The following is a 16,206-nucleotide window of genomic DNA, read 5'->3' as shown; positions in this document are numbered from 1 at the left end:
TCTCTTCCCCACTCCCCTCTGTCCATCCCCCTTCCTTCTATCCATTCATCCACCCATTCCCTCTCCCTCCTCCTCCCCCTCTCTCTCTCTCTTTCTCTCCAACGCTTAAATATATGTAAGGTCTGTTCGCGTTGTTTAAACTCTAAAAATTTTTAAACTTAGGATGAGATAAATTTATGCATGTATATTTGGGCGTCGAAGAGAAAAAAAACGGAGATGCTTAAAGCAAAAAGTGCAAGTAACACGGTCAGACCTATATTTATCTCATTTTAAATGTAAACATTTTTGGGGATTTTAACAACGCGAATAGACATTGGCTGCGTTCAGCAGAACGTTTGTTTTGCAACCGTTGGAAGTTTCCTTCACGCTAATTGGATCATACTTTTAGATCTAGAAGAATGGTCCTATCTCAGCAGACAATCATAAAACGGTTGCAAAACTGTTGAGTCTGCTGAACGCAGCCATTTTGAATGGCTCCGTTCGCTGTTCAGCAGAGAAAACTAATCAGATAAGGTGCCTTTTTATGCTGATACTTGACACTCATTTTTAGTGTCAAAACAGATCAGGGTACCTATCATGGAACAAAATCGGAATGGATTCCGATCGGAATTATTCCGTTTTCCCCAGAAAACACAATAGAAATCTATATTGAATAATTCCGATCGGAATCCATTCCGATTTTGTTCCATGATAGGTACCCAGGGGCCTAAAGGTACCTTTTCAGCTCGACGCTCATTTTCGGCGTCAAAATAAGTCACGTGATAGAAATTGACAAATATCAAGCGCCAATTTTGATCACATGACCTATTTTGACGCTGAAAATGAGCGTCGAGCGTCAGTATGAAAAGGCACCTTTATTCTTGATATACGAATAATTTTCGCATACGAATATGACAGTTTCTTGACTGTGATTGGTCGATTATATACGGAATTGCTATTTTCGTATATACGAAAATAATGCGATATTTGTTCAAGAATAAGGCGCCAGATAAAAATTGACGACTATCAATAGTCAATTTTGATCATGTCACCTATTTTGACGCTAAAAATGAGCGTCGGGCATGAAAAGGCACCTTTAGCGCTTAGTAATTCTTTAATATCATTAGCTGCGTTCAGCAGACTCAACAGTTTTGCAACCGTTTTATGATTGTCTGCTGAGATAGGACCATTCTTCTAGATCTAAAAGTATGATCCAATTAGCGCGAAGGAAACTTACAACAGTTGCAAAACAAACGTTCTGCTGAACGCACCCATTGGTTCTTACCTTTAATTCCCGGTGAGAAATGACAATGGATCGACGTCGATTCGACATCGATTCCATTGTCATTTCTCACTGAGTTCTTCGCTGGTTTTTCACCGAGTTCTTCTAAATGTAAGAACCAATCGTATTAAAGAATCACCAAGCTGACTGATTAATTTATAATTTTCTCTGCTGAACACAGCCAATGTTTGTTATTGGACAAGTATGAGTTCTCCATTATGGCTCCTGCACATTGGACGCGAAATGCGACGCGGTAACCAATGAACATGTCAGGAGCTGTAAGCTTATTGGCTACCGCGTCACGTTTTGCCGCTCGGCAAGCGTTTCCGCGTCCAGTGTGCAGAAACCACTAGTTCGGTTTATTGTCCAATCTATAGAGAAAATTAAGTTTGTTTGGTTAGCAAACCTGCCTGATATTGTCTGTTACTTGTTACTATTTTCGTGGATAGGATAGGTTAGGTTAAGTTAGGATTAGTGTATATGTGATACTTTATTTCCGTTATACAAGAACTGAGAAGTGATTGCTTGCAATTGATAAAAAATTAAAGGGGAAGTCCTTAATAATTGATTAGATTCTTCATCAAATGTATATTAAATGTAGATATGATAGATAACGTTACGAAAATAATAAAACATGAAGTTAAGTGATAGATATACTCGTCGTATGCGCATCGCTTAGATGTAATGAAAATGACGTATCCCGGATTAGTATTACTTGTCGGAGTTGGAGTTGGAATAGCGACTTTTCTTTATTATGTGTTCACTGAAAATAACCGCACAGATGGACAATCATTCTCGTATTCGAGAAACAGATCATCCGAAGACCATTATGAAGACCGTTCTTGGACAACATCGTCGCATCCAACTGAAAAGTATTGAATACGTATACATAAGTATCATTACTTGCGCATTAATGACATCATTTAATTTTCTTTCCTTTGAATTTCCATCTTTTCGCAGATACATAATTTTCCATAACATAGTAGAAAAGAAACATGAGCTTTTTTTACTTGAGAAACAATATTACGATATTAGAAACATGTTATATAGCATATGCTTCAAGAAATATTTACTTTCAGTGTACTATTAAATAGAAGAAGTTCATCAAATTCTTCGAAAAGTAAAGAAAGAAGAGACCTTGCAACAAGTAAAGATGATATAAACAATTGTTCAATCTGCCAATATGCATTAGTTGATTCGGATGTAATACAGTTACGCCCTTGTAGACATAATTTTCACAAGGATTGCATTAATGAATTAACAAAATTTGATCCTGGGGTAAAATCCAAAAATGTACTAATTAGATATAAACTTTTGAGGCATGCACGAAAATTCATGATTACACTTGTTTATGTTGCAGGCCGTTTGCCCTAATTGCAGAAGAAAATTTAGACCCGCGATGTAAAAATACGCATCATATATGTACTGTTTGAATCATTTTCTACGGTTATTTACAAATATTAATGAATATATGGTTGTTTAACAATTTTATCACAGTTGAAGTATTTTTGTGATATGTTCAAAGCAATGTGAAATGCACAATCTTTTTGTAGTAGATATCTTGTTGTCTCTAGTGATTGAGAAATTATATATACAAAATTTATGAGAAATAATATATTTTCAAAATTTCTAGTTTTTTTTATAGTGCGCTTTGCAGAAAATAAGAAATAAAATGTTTTAAATTATGCTTGTAAAGTTACATATTACACATAGATCTTTTAGAATATTATTCTGAATTTATTCTCTAATTGATTACATATTTATAATGATATCTGTGTTGTAAGAGAAAAAACAATAATATAATTTACATCAATAAGAATATAACTCAACTGGTATCATAAACAAAAGATTTGTACGATTGCAAAGTCTTAGTACTTTCTATCAAACAAATATGTGTAACTATCTCCTTTTAGTATCAATTGAATCTAGTAACTTCGTTTAGTTATGCTAGAATCATGAGATTTATATCAGAGAAATATAGATAAATATAGAATTATCTTAATCTTTAGCTCCCTAATCAAAATGTTACAGAAATTTCAGTTACATTTGCTTAGAAGTCAGGAAATTGTATCTAGCGAATGGTACTAAAATAGTTAATAGTGCTGTATATTTATAAGATATTAGTCTTACCCTCATCTTTATATAATAAAGTAATTAGTACAAGAGAAACTATATATATATATACATATATGTATATTATACATTACGATTATACAGATACAATTATTGTACTAATATATCTGATGATTGTATGGATAATTAATATATATCGAGGGATGCGATATACACGTACAATCGATCCACTTTCCTTTTCGTTTGTCATAAGTTGAAATAAATTTTTCGTAAGGTCAAACTGCTCGCGCCTGGCTACGTATCCCGCAATGCGAGACTGTATGTATGTGCGACGCGCGTATTCTGTAACATTTGTCTAGTGAACGGCATGGAAAGCGAGGTAGTCACGCTTTGGTCAGTAATCTGGGAAGCGTTTCCGTTCGGTCGATACCAAAGAGAATCTTCGTCTCTCGCGTGTACTGTTTCTCTCGCATAGCCGGTAATCACGAATTCAAAAATGCGAAAAATAGTGACAAAAAAAAATGCGGATCGGTGATTATCGGTCGCGTTCCTCCTTTTTCCAAAATGTATCGATGGAACGAACATGACAGGATTATTGTTCGTTATACTTGTCGTAACTCACGCGGTCGCAGGATCGCGACTATCCGCGACCAATGAGAAACGAGGTATGTACCTAATTTGTACATCGATATAAATTGCGAGTGTAGCTAAACGAACATTTAATCTGTCCTTTTCTTTTCTCTTTCTTTTAATGCGCGGATACGAGACGCGTACATCGGGAGTTTTTACATCTTCTCGTACGGTTTACTTCAAATTCGGGTACACTTTTATTATACTTAAACGAAAGACAAATCTCGTGATTTAATAAATATCGTAAGACATGATTCTTGATCTATTCGATCGATCGTGAATCGAATGTTATTCAACGATATCACTCTTAGACGATAAATTGTTATGCAAAACTGCGCTTGTAATTATAAGTTGTAAGAGGATTTGAAAGAAGAAACATATGCTGTTTGTCGAATTTATACGAGTGGCGGATTGCAAAATAAAACTAAAAATAAAATTAATGTTTATTCACGTTTTTTTTTTTTCAGTATCGTTCCTTTTATCCTTTTTTAGATAGCACAAAAAATTGTTTAACAATACGATTTGTCGAGTACTATATAAATCAATCAGGATTGCACGACGGAATAATACAATGCGAAACTATAATAACAAAAACGCGTTTTCATTCGACTGTTATTTAATCAAGACGAAATAGTAGCGCAGATGAAATTTACGATTAAAACTTTGAAAAAGATCGTGATGCACAAAAATAGATGCACAGAAGGATATTTTCTTTCCATAAAATGTACTCGTATTTATTCCGTGTGTGCAAATACACGCAGGCTGCAGGGTTAAATATCGGTTGTCCCATTTCTGGACCGGTTCCACACGATCGTCAAAAGAAGCAAAGCGAGTGTAAGCGGATTGAAACAAGTTGCGCGTTAATTTTCGATTTTGCCCATGTTTCGACTTCTTTAAAAGGTATAACGACTTGGTAGCATATTTTGGAACGCCGCGCCGCGTCGAATCGATTGAGAAAATAACGTATTTACGGCAAACTCGCCTGTTGTTCGTTGCGTTGAATTATTATAACGCTCGTTAATGATTCGATATATCTTTGAATGTATGTCTCACATCGAGAATTATCTCGACGAGAGCTTCTCTATAGCGCAACAGAAGCCTATTAGGAGACTATTAGCGAAATTAGACAGTTATGCGTTTTACGTCGCGCGCAACTTTTTGCTCATATACCTAATAAATATTATCGTTACATCCTACGATCTATTTGTAATCCTATTTGTAATTCGCCGCGTTAACGATCGAAATCGACCCGATTGGATAATCGATCGAAAGTCTTTTTAACTTTGACTTGGCGAAAAAACGCGCGCGTACGATATGAAGTACCGATATGAAGCACAAGAAACACCCGCGCGGAACTTGTTTCACCTTAGACTCCCGTAATGGGGTTACAAGAATCTCGCGTTGACCTACGTGCCCGTTTCTCGCCCGATATACAACGAGAACTGGCATGCATTTGAACCGAGAGTCAGAGATGCGCTCGATCCCGCGCGTATGTGCCATGTGTGTAACACACGCGATATACATATATCATTCTCATCTTTTGCACACATTCTACTTGCGGCAATTAAATATTTTTTCATTTACCAATCTTATTGTTAGTAAGAAGATTAGTACGAGATTGGGCACCTTTAGTATGGCTTGCGCCTGGAGAACGATTCTTACCGCTCGGTGTAACCGAATTCCTGGATAACGTACAATCGGACCAGTATTACCTTCACACTAGAATAGACGTAGGTAAATGTTCGAAATAGCTATGATAAATGATATAAACAATACTTATATCGTTTGTAGAATAGTGTGAAGTGTGGTGATTCAATTAAGGGGTAACACCTATGTAATCGGCTGTAAATAAGGTCTACGTTTGGGAATTTTTTTTTGTTTAATGAATCGTGCTATTAAAAAATATGAGTTTTATAACTTTATTAAGCACATAAAGAGTACAAAAAAATAATTTTTTCAGAATTTTATTTATCAAAATGGCGGATCTGCAGCAGCGTGATGGAGACAATCGAAATAGCATGGCGTTCCGCGGCTAGCAGCACAAGTGTCGTAATTTTTGGTTTAGAACAAAAAAACAAATATTTTAATTTTCTTTACTCAAATATCTACGGAAATGCGTAGCCGTTTTTGAAAATATTGATTTTTGACAAAATGGCGGAAGTACAAATAAAAAGTTCCATTTTCGTCAAAAAAATCGAGTAAAATCAGCTGTAAAAAATTTGATTTTTTTGATAAGTTACAAACAAATTTGTAACTTATCAAAACAATTCTACGTATTTCTTTAGAAAATGTGATTTGTTAAATACTGTTAAAATTTGAAGTAAATAGGTTAAAAATTGTTTGAATTCTACTGCTAGCCAACTTAAAAAATACTGTTTTAAGAAAAACACGTTTAAAGTTTTGAATGTGAATACTTTTAAGTTAACAATTGAATTTTTAGAAGCCTATAACTTTCGAAAAAAATTATGTATCGCAATAAAACCACTTCCATTTCATTTTTGAGACCTTAAAGTGTATTTTAAAAGGAAAAAAGAATCGATTTTTTGAAAATTTTACATAGATGTTATCCCTTAATTCATATATGTATATATTCTGTACAGAGTCAGGTGCCGCGAAAAATCGCTGACTGACATTTCAAATAAGAAATTTTTTTGACAGAATCCTTATTACAAAATCGATCGTCCTTCTTGTATGGTCGAAGGCCCGCTGGAACCGTGCCCATCTATGCTCTCGTGAAAAATTGCGTTTCCAAAGACATGCGACTACGTGCAAGAAATACGCCGATGCTGAAGACATCCGAGGAGCGGAACACTTTCACGTTGCTACAGGATTCAGGATTTTTGGCTCAACGACAGACCTACAGTGCCAATGATCTAAGAGAACAAATTATATCGCAAGAACAAATGCGACAGGTAAAATATGTGAAAATAGGCAAGAACTCAGTAAACACCAACTAAAAGTAACGTAACATCAAAACATCATAATTTTACACTCAACACCCTGGTGAAAACAATTTCGCTGAAAATATTCCACGTTTTGAAACATTTCAACGAAATTACTGAAAATTTCATTGAAAGTAAATTTTTCTGCTAACATATTGAAAAATCGCTGAAATTGAACTGAAATTTCTCTGAAATTTTACTGAAAATGAATTTTTCAGCTAAAATTCGCTGAAATTTTAAACTAAATTTTTTTGAAATGTTGAAATTTCGCTGAAGTGATTCCAAAACGTGGAATAATTTCAGCGAAATTTTTCCACCAATGTAACATAACATACCTGTTATATTACATTTATATTATTGAGTATAAAAAGTATAACATTGATGTACGTTATAATATACATATATCTGCTTTCAGTTGGTGTTTACTGAGAATAAAACAACAAGTACCTTTTCGTAAATTTCAAACGAAAATGATTGAATTCGCTAAATTTGCACACATTATTGCTTTTGTTATCCCTATTACTTCCAAAAGAATATGAAATAATCTAAAAAAAATAATGATATAATTATACCATTTCAATTCCGATTTCGTTTTCTTTTCTTTCACGCGATTCATTTCAGGCGGCAACAGTGCCGCGATTTGAAAAGATCAGAGAAGAGAATGGATGTCAAAAAGTGCACTTTCACGTGACCTATTGGATGTTCTATCCGTTTAGCGAAGGAAAAACCATTTGCGTATTGGATCTTGGATTTTTTGGTAGCTGGCCGATACCTACTATTAGTGGCGTGTGCATAGGTACGCTTAAAGAATATGGTAGTCACATCGGAGATTGGGAACATATGAGTCTTTATTTCAAGGTAAATCATCTTTAGCAATTCTTCAAAGTAAATTTTTCATCCGTTATCATTATTCACATGAACATGCCTATCTAAATACGATGTTGTCATTTAGGACAACGAATATCCTCTGGCAATGTATGTATCAGCACACGATGTCGGTGCATTTTATCAGTATGATCCGCGAAATGGTACTTTCATCTATGAGAGTCAAGAAACGAGAAAAGGTCTCTTCCAGAAGCCAACATTTCCTGAAAAGGTTTATACCGCTGGTGATTCACACCCGATTTTATTTAGCGCACGCGGTTCTCACGGGCTTTGGACAGCTCCAGGGAAGCACAAGTTCGTTCGAGTACCTCGTCTGTACGACGAGAGTGGGTTTGGAACTGCTTGGCCAACATGGAAAAGATTGGAGTTGCTCTTGGAAGAGGATAATGAGCCTTTACCAGGTTGGATGACTTTTAAGGGCAAATGGGGTAATCCCAGCAGCAATTGTCATCCACTAGCAAGACTAGGTTTTAACATTTGTGAATTTGTAGACGGCCCAACTGGAATTCCTATGAAAAAATTCAATTTTCGATGTTAAAACTTACTATCGACTAAAGTCGATTAGGCAAAAAGACTGAGACGCGTCGTTTCAATTCAAATTTTAAAATGATTGTGATATATGGTATATACAGAGTGTCCCATTTTAATTGCCCTATCAAGTATCTTAAAAAATACATAAAATATGAAAAAATGTTTTAGATGAAAAAAGAACGGTTTTGAGAGGGATACATTTTGATCATATTATTTATTATTTTTCTTTTTTTTAGATAAAAGCTTCAAGAAGGTCACTTCCGTTTTTTTTTTAATGAAATTGTGATTTTTTTTACACAATATTATTCCTCCAATTATTCTGCATATAAAAATATTAAAGTAGAAATATCAGAAAATCAATAGTTTACAAAATATTTTATATTTTATTTTGGTATAAATATTGACATGAAATATTAAATACCTCGTAAACTATCGTTTTTTTTTATATTTTTATCTTAATACTTTTATACGAAGAATAATTAAAGGAATCACATTATGTAAAAAAAATCACAGTTTCATTTTAAAAAGTACAACTGACCTTCATATCTTTCTAGCACCTCCACCTAAAAAAAAGCGTCCACTTAAAAAAAACCAAAATACGCGTCCCAATCGAATGTATTTTTTTAAGGAGGTTCTCGCGCTACTTCCTAGTCAATAGATAGTTTATTCATAATATGTAAAACGAATATTAAAATAACATATGGAATAAAAAGATTATTTTATATGTTACTAAATATTTTGACAAAATAAAAGTTATAAGATGCTCATTTGATGTACACACATCGTCCATTTGATATACTCTAGCTTTTTTCATTGAAGAATATAAATTTCTTGTAAACTGTACGATCAGTTTAAATGAAACTTTACGAAAACAAAGCTAAGTGTTTATAATTATAACGATTTTTAAATTGCTGCCTTATACGCAAGTGTCTCAATTTAAAAGAGAATAACTACAGAATAAAGTTATATTTTCAATTTGTAAAGTAAAATTCTATAAATTTAGAATTAAACATCTTTAAAATGATATGGTAAAAGTCAATGAAATTTTTTCTAGATGTTATTGATATTATTAACTTTTATATTACATATATATTATAGACTTGTCTTACTTTCATCAAACGCGAGGACCTCAAGATATTTTCCTAGAGCAATTACAATGGGACATTCTGTATACATAAGACGGTAAATTGATGCGATTTTAATAAATGCCAAAGATGGTTGACAATAATATGGGGAAGAACTTCACGTCTCAGTTTATTCGAATAATTAATCAATTTTCATGATCACAGTTGAAAAGTAATTTAGTGCCACTGATATTTATTTAGCGGAAGTTTCGTTGAAACATCGATATCAATCGATATCGATCGATAACATCAATATCGATCGATATAAAATAATAACAAAATATAATTTGTTTAATACATAATGCGTACATAGTAAGTAGAGAATAAGTGGTATTATTATTGCTTTTGCAGACATCTTGCACGTGATATATTCTTAAGAGCAGTAGGCAAATTATCTTTTTTCGTGGAGCTTGGCCATTTACAATTGCAACGTTCGCTGTAGTTTGATACAAGATCTTTTAATTATACTGAGTTGTTCGAACTTTTAACTAGTATTCAGCACTTAGACCGGTATTCATAGTTCTTATATTCAAGATCGTCTTAAGTTCAGCCTTGTGATGTCACGAATCAACCAGAGGACCGCATTAGCGTGTTGAGACATTACTTAAGACGGTCTTGAAATAAGAAATGACTATGAATACCGGCCATAAATGCTTAAATATTTATCAGTGAAAGACAGTTCGATAATAAGCAACATTATTCAGACATCTCATCTTCGTTGGTTCCTTCTACAGCAATACTACGTATGCCGTTTCTCAACAATGGTGTACCTTTGTCTTTAGCTAAAACACGTGCATTCAGTACAATTTTTAATGGAGTACCTGATGGACAACACATCACTTCGACATCTTCTTTTAGTATTTTCTCCTTATGTGCCAATAGCTCTATTTTTAACCTGATAAAAGGATCAATTATTTCATTAACTAGATCAATTTGAAAAGAAAGTGTCACTTGATTAACATGATAAACATATATTTAACCAATGTTATACCTTAAACCATCTTTTTCTTGTGCAAAATCGACAATGTGACAATTTGCATTGCAACTTCCTGCAATTACTGCCGGAGCTACTGTCTTTTCTTCTGGATGAATACATGTGTTCCATGGTACTGAAAATTCTATGTGATATCTGAAATTATATACATATATATATACATATATACACACACACACATATATACAGGGTGTCCCGTAAAGACCCGAACAACACTTAAGGAAAGATTCCTGAGATCATTTTGAGACGAAAACGTTTTAATACCAAAATATTGAGGCTATAATAACTTTTGAATTATAATTGATTAAAGATAGTGTATAATTCGAAAACTATTATAGCCTCGATATTTTCCTATTAGGATTTTCATCTTAAAATGTTCAAAAGAATCCAGAAATAATAATAGAGACTATAAAAATAAAATGGTTTTTTACTTATAAGCATTTAAAGCTTATAATTCAAAAAATTATTGTAGCCTCGACATTTTCGTATTAGGATTTTCGTCTCACAATAATCTCAGGAATCTCTCCTTAAGCATCGTTTGGGTCTTTACGGGACATCCTGTGCATATGAAATATTTAAAAATTAATATTTGCATTCCCTTTCCTAATATATTTTTGTATATATTACAAATTTTAATAAATAATTGTAATTGACAGAAATTAAAGTCTGTTTTTAGCATTTAACGTAGCAATTAGACTAATATAAAATCATAAAATATTTATAAGCTTTATATAACAAATAACCTGTGATACAGTTGCAAGAACCCTAAATGAGCATCTATATGACCATGTCGCTGTGGCTGTATCATAATATTGTTATCTTTTCCAAATCCACTTCCACCACTAAAGTGAACATGATGCTCTTAAACATAAAATTTTGATTTACACAACATTTTATATAATCGTTAATAAAGAAAAGATGATCAAATACCTTTATCTCCCATGTTCCATAAAATAGTTTGGCAGGTTTGACAATTGTAATTTCATACTGTTTGTCAAAAAAGTTGATGAAACCAACTATCCAGTGGTGCTAATGACGACTGACGCGAAGTTTGGTCTAAAATAGGTTATGTTTCGCTCCTAAGATCGAAGAAATTGGCTGCGTTCAGCAGACTCAACAGTTTTGCAACCGTTTTTTGATTATCTGCTGAGATAGGACCATTCTTCTAGATCTAAAAGTATGATCCAATTAGCGCGAAGGAAACTTCCAACAGTTGCAAAACAAACGTTCTGCTGAACGCAGCCATTGACTGCATTCAGCTCAGCAGAGAAAACTAATCAGTTAGCGCTTAAGCCCAAGACACAATAGGCGCGTTCAAGTTGACAAAGCGGCTAGCCTGCCCATCGAGCAAATGAACATAATTGGTTGTTACTTTTAGATCCAACCAATCATATTCAATCGTTCGGTAAGCATGCCTAGCCGTTTTGCCGTTTTGAACTCGCCCATTCGCTCAGTAAGCATGCCTAGCCGCTTTGCTGTCTTGGGCTGCGATTTTGACGCTGAAAATGAGCGTCGAGCATCAGCATGAAAGAACACCTTTATGGCTCCTGCACACAGAACGCTTGCCGCGCGGCGGAAGTTGGTGCGATAGTCAATCAACGTCTCGCTTGCTCGGAAGTAATCGATATATAATTTCCATCGCCCGACAAAAGTTGAACTCAATTCAACTTTTGCCGCGCGGCGGAAGTAGTATTACATCATTTCTAGAAGTTTTGCAAGGTGAGACCGACTTAAGAACATAGAATTATTGGTTAGTATGATAACTTCCGCTGTGTGATGTAAGCGTTGCCGCGTTCTGTGTGCAGGAGCTACTATCGCTATTCCCTCGCAAAGCTCCAACATGCTCCAACATGCTCCTACCATAGCTCTTACTTTATCAAGCGCATTGGATTATGCATTATGCAAGAGTCTGTGCTGCGACCAATACTGTTTAAATTTTTTTGTTTGTCATGGCAATTAAAAGTGGACATTTGTCATAGCATTACAAATTAAAAAAACTAATAAAACTCTAACATATATAGCACCGATTACGGAAAATTTTCAGAAATGTTTCAATCTTTTACATCTCGATGTTCAACAGTTCTGAAAGGATTTTGCAATACGTCATATGAAATGTTTTGACAGAATTAAGTGTTTCTAAAATCTATCATATGCAATAAATTGAAAAACATGTTTAAACAGAACAAAAAAATCATGATGTTAAAATCCAAAATGTTTACTAAAAGTAATTTTTTTGATCAATCAGAATTCAATTTAACGTCATTTTGATGTTATGTGACTTATACGTTCTATTTTAATTGCAAAAAACTTTTGTATATGAATAGTGATGATATAATTGTGTGGAATGATTGCAGGTGTGATTTTTTAATAGTGATTATGTATATGTGCTTATATATATAATATCATTAATTAATCAAAATAGTTGGCGATATAATTATTATTTTTGAGAAATACTTTAAGTTTATTTCAATAAGTTTTGTAATCTATAAACAGATTACAAAATTTAATAAATTTTAAATACTTCAGGAATGATCTATTTAAATATATACTTGATCGATACTTAAATAATATTTAAATTTATTATATCGACATAACAAATTTAAATATTGTTTAAGTACCAATCAAGTATCTATTTAAATATCATTTTTGTGATACTAAAAATAGCTGAAATCTCTCTTTTTGGTAATATTTAAAAAAATGCAAATTCTTTCTGTAACATTTCATTAACCTTTCAATAATAAAAGTTTTATTCGCAAGAATCGCGGACATTTTCCTAATCAGCACACAAAATATTAAATAAATATTCAAAAAACATTTTTAAAACATTTATTTAATATTTTTACATTAAATAAGTATTTAAAAAATATGTTTTGAATATTTTTTTAATGTGTGTGTGTGTTCTGTGCTGATTGGGTTGCTATTCCAGAGCTATCCCAGATTCGAAATGTTGCAGACATATTTCGCAATTTTTATGAAATGTTTCACTTTTCAGTTAAAATATTTCTGAGATAAATTCTGAAAACTTTCGGTGCTGTATGGGAATAAATATTTGTGTAAAAGTTTATTTGGATTCACTTACTCATAAAAGTTATTTACCTAAAACTGCAGCAAAATATACCCTGCAGACAACACAAAGACTAAAATCAGGACATAAGACATTTTTTGTGTTTTGTCAACGATTCTCACCGTTTAAAAATATCTTTAGGACGTATTTTCCAGCAAACGCTAAATATTCTTGAAATATTCATAAAATGTTCCTAAAATCCCAAAAAACCGTTTCAAGAATAGTCCAAAATATTCCGAATATTTACAGTATGTAAAAAAAACATTCAAATGTCGGTTAAAAATTTCATTTGTATATCGTTACATACTAGTATTCCGAGAATGTTCCATATATATTCCGCAAAATTTTAATTTTTTTCAAAAATTTCAGGTCAGGTCGTCCGTGAATCAGTTTTTAAACAAAATACATTGGTAATACGAATGGAATTATATAATAGAATATTTAGCGTTAGCTGGAATTTTTTTAAAACATTTTATGTCCCGATTTTGAACTTTATGTTGTCTAAATTTATGATTATTTCGAACATATTAATATAAAAGCCGTTATAAACTAAATTATTTAACTGTTTATTGTCTTGTTTTTTTGCAGTTAGTTTTAGAATGTATTTGACAATAAATTGTTAATTCTCTAATAGCTAGTTGGTTTTTTATAGCTGATATTTTGACCAATATTTTTAGATAATACTGTTGTTACATACAACCAATTCTTATGTAAGTGTCAAATACCTAGCATCAACAGTTATCAAAGTTCACGATAATCAGTCTTGAAAACTGCAATCTGTCTTTGCACGTCTACATCTTCATTCGAATCACCATGATTATTCGTTACGATGAAATATATACGTAAACTAAAATATATAATAAAATGTCGTAACTATCACGCTAAATGATCTTTTTATGACAGGAGAAGGACACCTATACTTTATTACAATGTAGGAAATTATGTAAAATTAGCTATATAATGATGATAATAATGAATGTGTGATGTGTGCGTGCGTATGCATGTAGTGTGAGATAATCAACTCTCAGAATAATCAAACTGTATAATAGACGTAACCGCAATAATTCCAAGAAAATTGTATACGCGTCCGGCAGATACTCATCTTTAGATTAAGCATTTATTTCGAAAATAATTACAAGAAAAACAGAGAATTTATATTTATTATACCGAAGAAAATATCAACCATTTCATTCTTATTTAACAGGAAGTTAATTCTATTTAATGACCTCTAAGAAAAAAAATGAGAAAAATTGTGTATTTTTATTCCGTGTCTTAATCAAACACATGTTAGAAACATAGCTTATTAATGACACCAATATGCTAAGCTAAAAATTAGAATTAATGATACTCAAGCATTAATTATAATATAATCTAATCTTGCACTTTTTTGATGAATGTCAAATTTTGTGTTCCATTCTTTGTTATCATCAGTGATTATCGTTGTGTATACGTCATTCGTTGCGTAACTATAAACAATCAGCGATCGTTACGTAGTTACATTATTCTGTATCGCTTTGTTTAAAAGGTTGTTCTCTCTTTGTTTTATATGTTGCAAAGAAAATTTGTAATGTTAGTTGCTCTTTCCACTAACACCAAAAACTCGGATAATTCTCATTTGTGACGTCATAACTCAGTTGAATGCATGTTCCTTTTCATTCTATCAAGTGAGATTCGATTGAATTTTTACTTACAAATTGCATAAGCTAGAGAGAGTGTGCTTTACTAAGTCTTATTAACTCACATTAAAAATGAGGTTTATAAAATGTATTGTTATGCGGTAACATAATTTTGTTACCAAAGTAAGTAAGTAAGTGGTAACGTCATTATCTGATAAGGAAAGAGACGCAATTGTCCCCCTCTGATTTTAATGAGCTTTTAATGTTATTCTCCAGACAAAAATAAGCGATATATAAATAGCGATATATAAATAATAAATGCCATTCAATTTTTATTATGAAAATTTTTTTCTATCTCTTACAGTTCTGGCAATATTCGCTTCGAAAGAGAAAAACCGATTTTCTTCTAAAGGGTGTTTCATCCCCTAAAAGTGCGTATGGGCACGTATAAAAAAATACGTCGCTTATTTTTGTCTGGAGAATAACATATTAAAAGCTCATTAAAATCGGAGGGGGACAGTTGCATCCCTTGTGAGTATAAAATATTCACATAACTTTAGGTTCAGTATCATTTGTGTGATAATGGAAAGCAACTATTCTCTTTCCGTTACGCCTCTTTACGTTCAATTTACAAAAAATTCAGGCATATTTAAAACACGCTTTTATCGCACTTTTATTTCTTAAATTCTCTAATATAATGTAAACTATATATTATACTAAATATTATTATATTTATAATTATTTTTAAAATTCTGTAATATAACGTAAACTATATATTAAATATGAGCTAACATGATTATAAAAATGCATTATGGCAGTCATACAATTTCGTTTAGTTTTGTGTAAAAATTAATTCGAATATCTAATGTTATTAAATATTACATGTGCCAAAATATCAAAAGTAAAAGAAGTTTTAAAGACAACTAAAAGATATTTACAGAAGTCATCTTTTAGTCATTTTTCAGATGATTTTGTGCTCTTTAGATATACAGGGTGAGTCATTTTAAGTGACAGATCGAAATATCTCCAAAAATACGCCAGATACAAAAAAATGGTTTAGACAAAAATTGTAGAGGGCAATGGGGG

The 16,206-nt window shown here is 32.5% G+C and overlaps 3 protein-coding genes across 5 annotated transcripts; 2 read left to right on the top strand and 1 right to left on the bottom strand.

Moving 5' to 3' along the window:
* Positions 1–1,715: 1,715 nt before the first annotated feature.
* LOC108725057 (RING-H2 finger protein ATL33) lies at positions 1,716–2,797 on the top strand. Its single transcript, XM_018451831.1, has 3 exons — positions 1,716–2,133; positions 2,341–2,539; positions 2,622–2,797. The coding sequence occupies exons 1-3, from the start codon at positions 1,946–1,948 to the stop codon at positions 2,664–2,666; spliced, it is 432 nt and encodes a 143-aa protein (XP_018307333.1). The 5' UTR covers positions 1,716–1,945; the 3' UTR covers positions 2,667–2,797.
* A 1,120-nt stretch (positions 2,798–3,917) lies between these two features.
* LOC108725040 (uncharacterized) lies at positions 3,918–8,436 on the top strand. The gene is made up of 7 exons (XM_018451808.1): positions 3,918–3,999; positions 5,564–5,698; positions 5,925–6,081; positions 6,525–6,565; positions 6,623–6,876; positions 7,528–7,764; positions 7,859–8,436. Exons 1-7 carry the CDS (start codon positions 3,918–3,920, stop codon positions 8,327–8,329), a joined length of 1,377 nt encoding a protein of 458 aa, XP_018307310.1. The 3' UTR covers positions 8,330–8,436.
* On the bottom strand, positions 8,233–11,596 carry LOC108725056 (UPF0687 protein C20orf27 homolog). 3 transcript variants are annotated; one of them, XR_001936734.1, is made up of 5 exons: positions 11,371–11,596; positions 11,184–11,301; positions 10,438–10,575; positions 9,756–10,341; positions 8,233–8,300 (listed from the first exon to the last, which is right to left on the bottom strand). XR_001936734.1 is itself a non-coding variant. In XM_018451830.1 (4 exons), exons 1-4 carry the CDS (start codon positions 11,381–11,383, stop codon positions 10,143–10,145), a joined length of 468 nt encoding a protein of 155 aa, XP_018307332.1. In that variant the 5' UTR covers positions 11,384–11,596; the 3' UTR covers positions 9,454–10,142. The 3 variants fall into 3 exon arrangements, 1 of the variants encoding a protein (XP_018307332.1); XR_001936735.1 differs by lacking the exon at positions 8,233–8,300 and having other exon boundaries at positions 9,454–9,947; positions 10,092–10,341; XM_018451830.1 differs by lacking the exon at positions 8,233–8,300 and having other exon boundaries at positions 9,454–10,341.
* Between the last annotated feature and the right edge of the window lie 4,610 nt (positions 11,597–16,206).

This window comes from Mycetomoellerius zeteki, unplaced genomic scaffold (assembly GCF_001594055.1).
Source record: "Mycetomoellerius zeteki isolate Tzet28-1 unplaced genomic scaffold, Tzet1.0 scaffold323, whole genome shotgun sequence".
In the NCBI taxonomy this organism is placed as follows: domain Eukaryota; kingdom Metazoa; phylum Arthropoda; class Insecta; order Hymenoptera; family Formicidae; genus Mycetomoellerius; species Mycetomoellerius zeteki.
The sequence above is the reverse complement of the archived record's forward strand: the minus strand, read 5'-3'. Positions and strand labels throughout refer to the sequence as shown.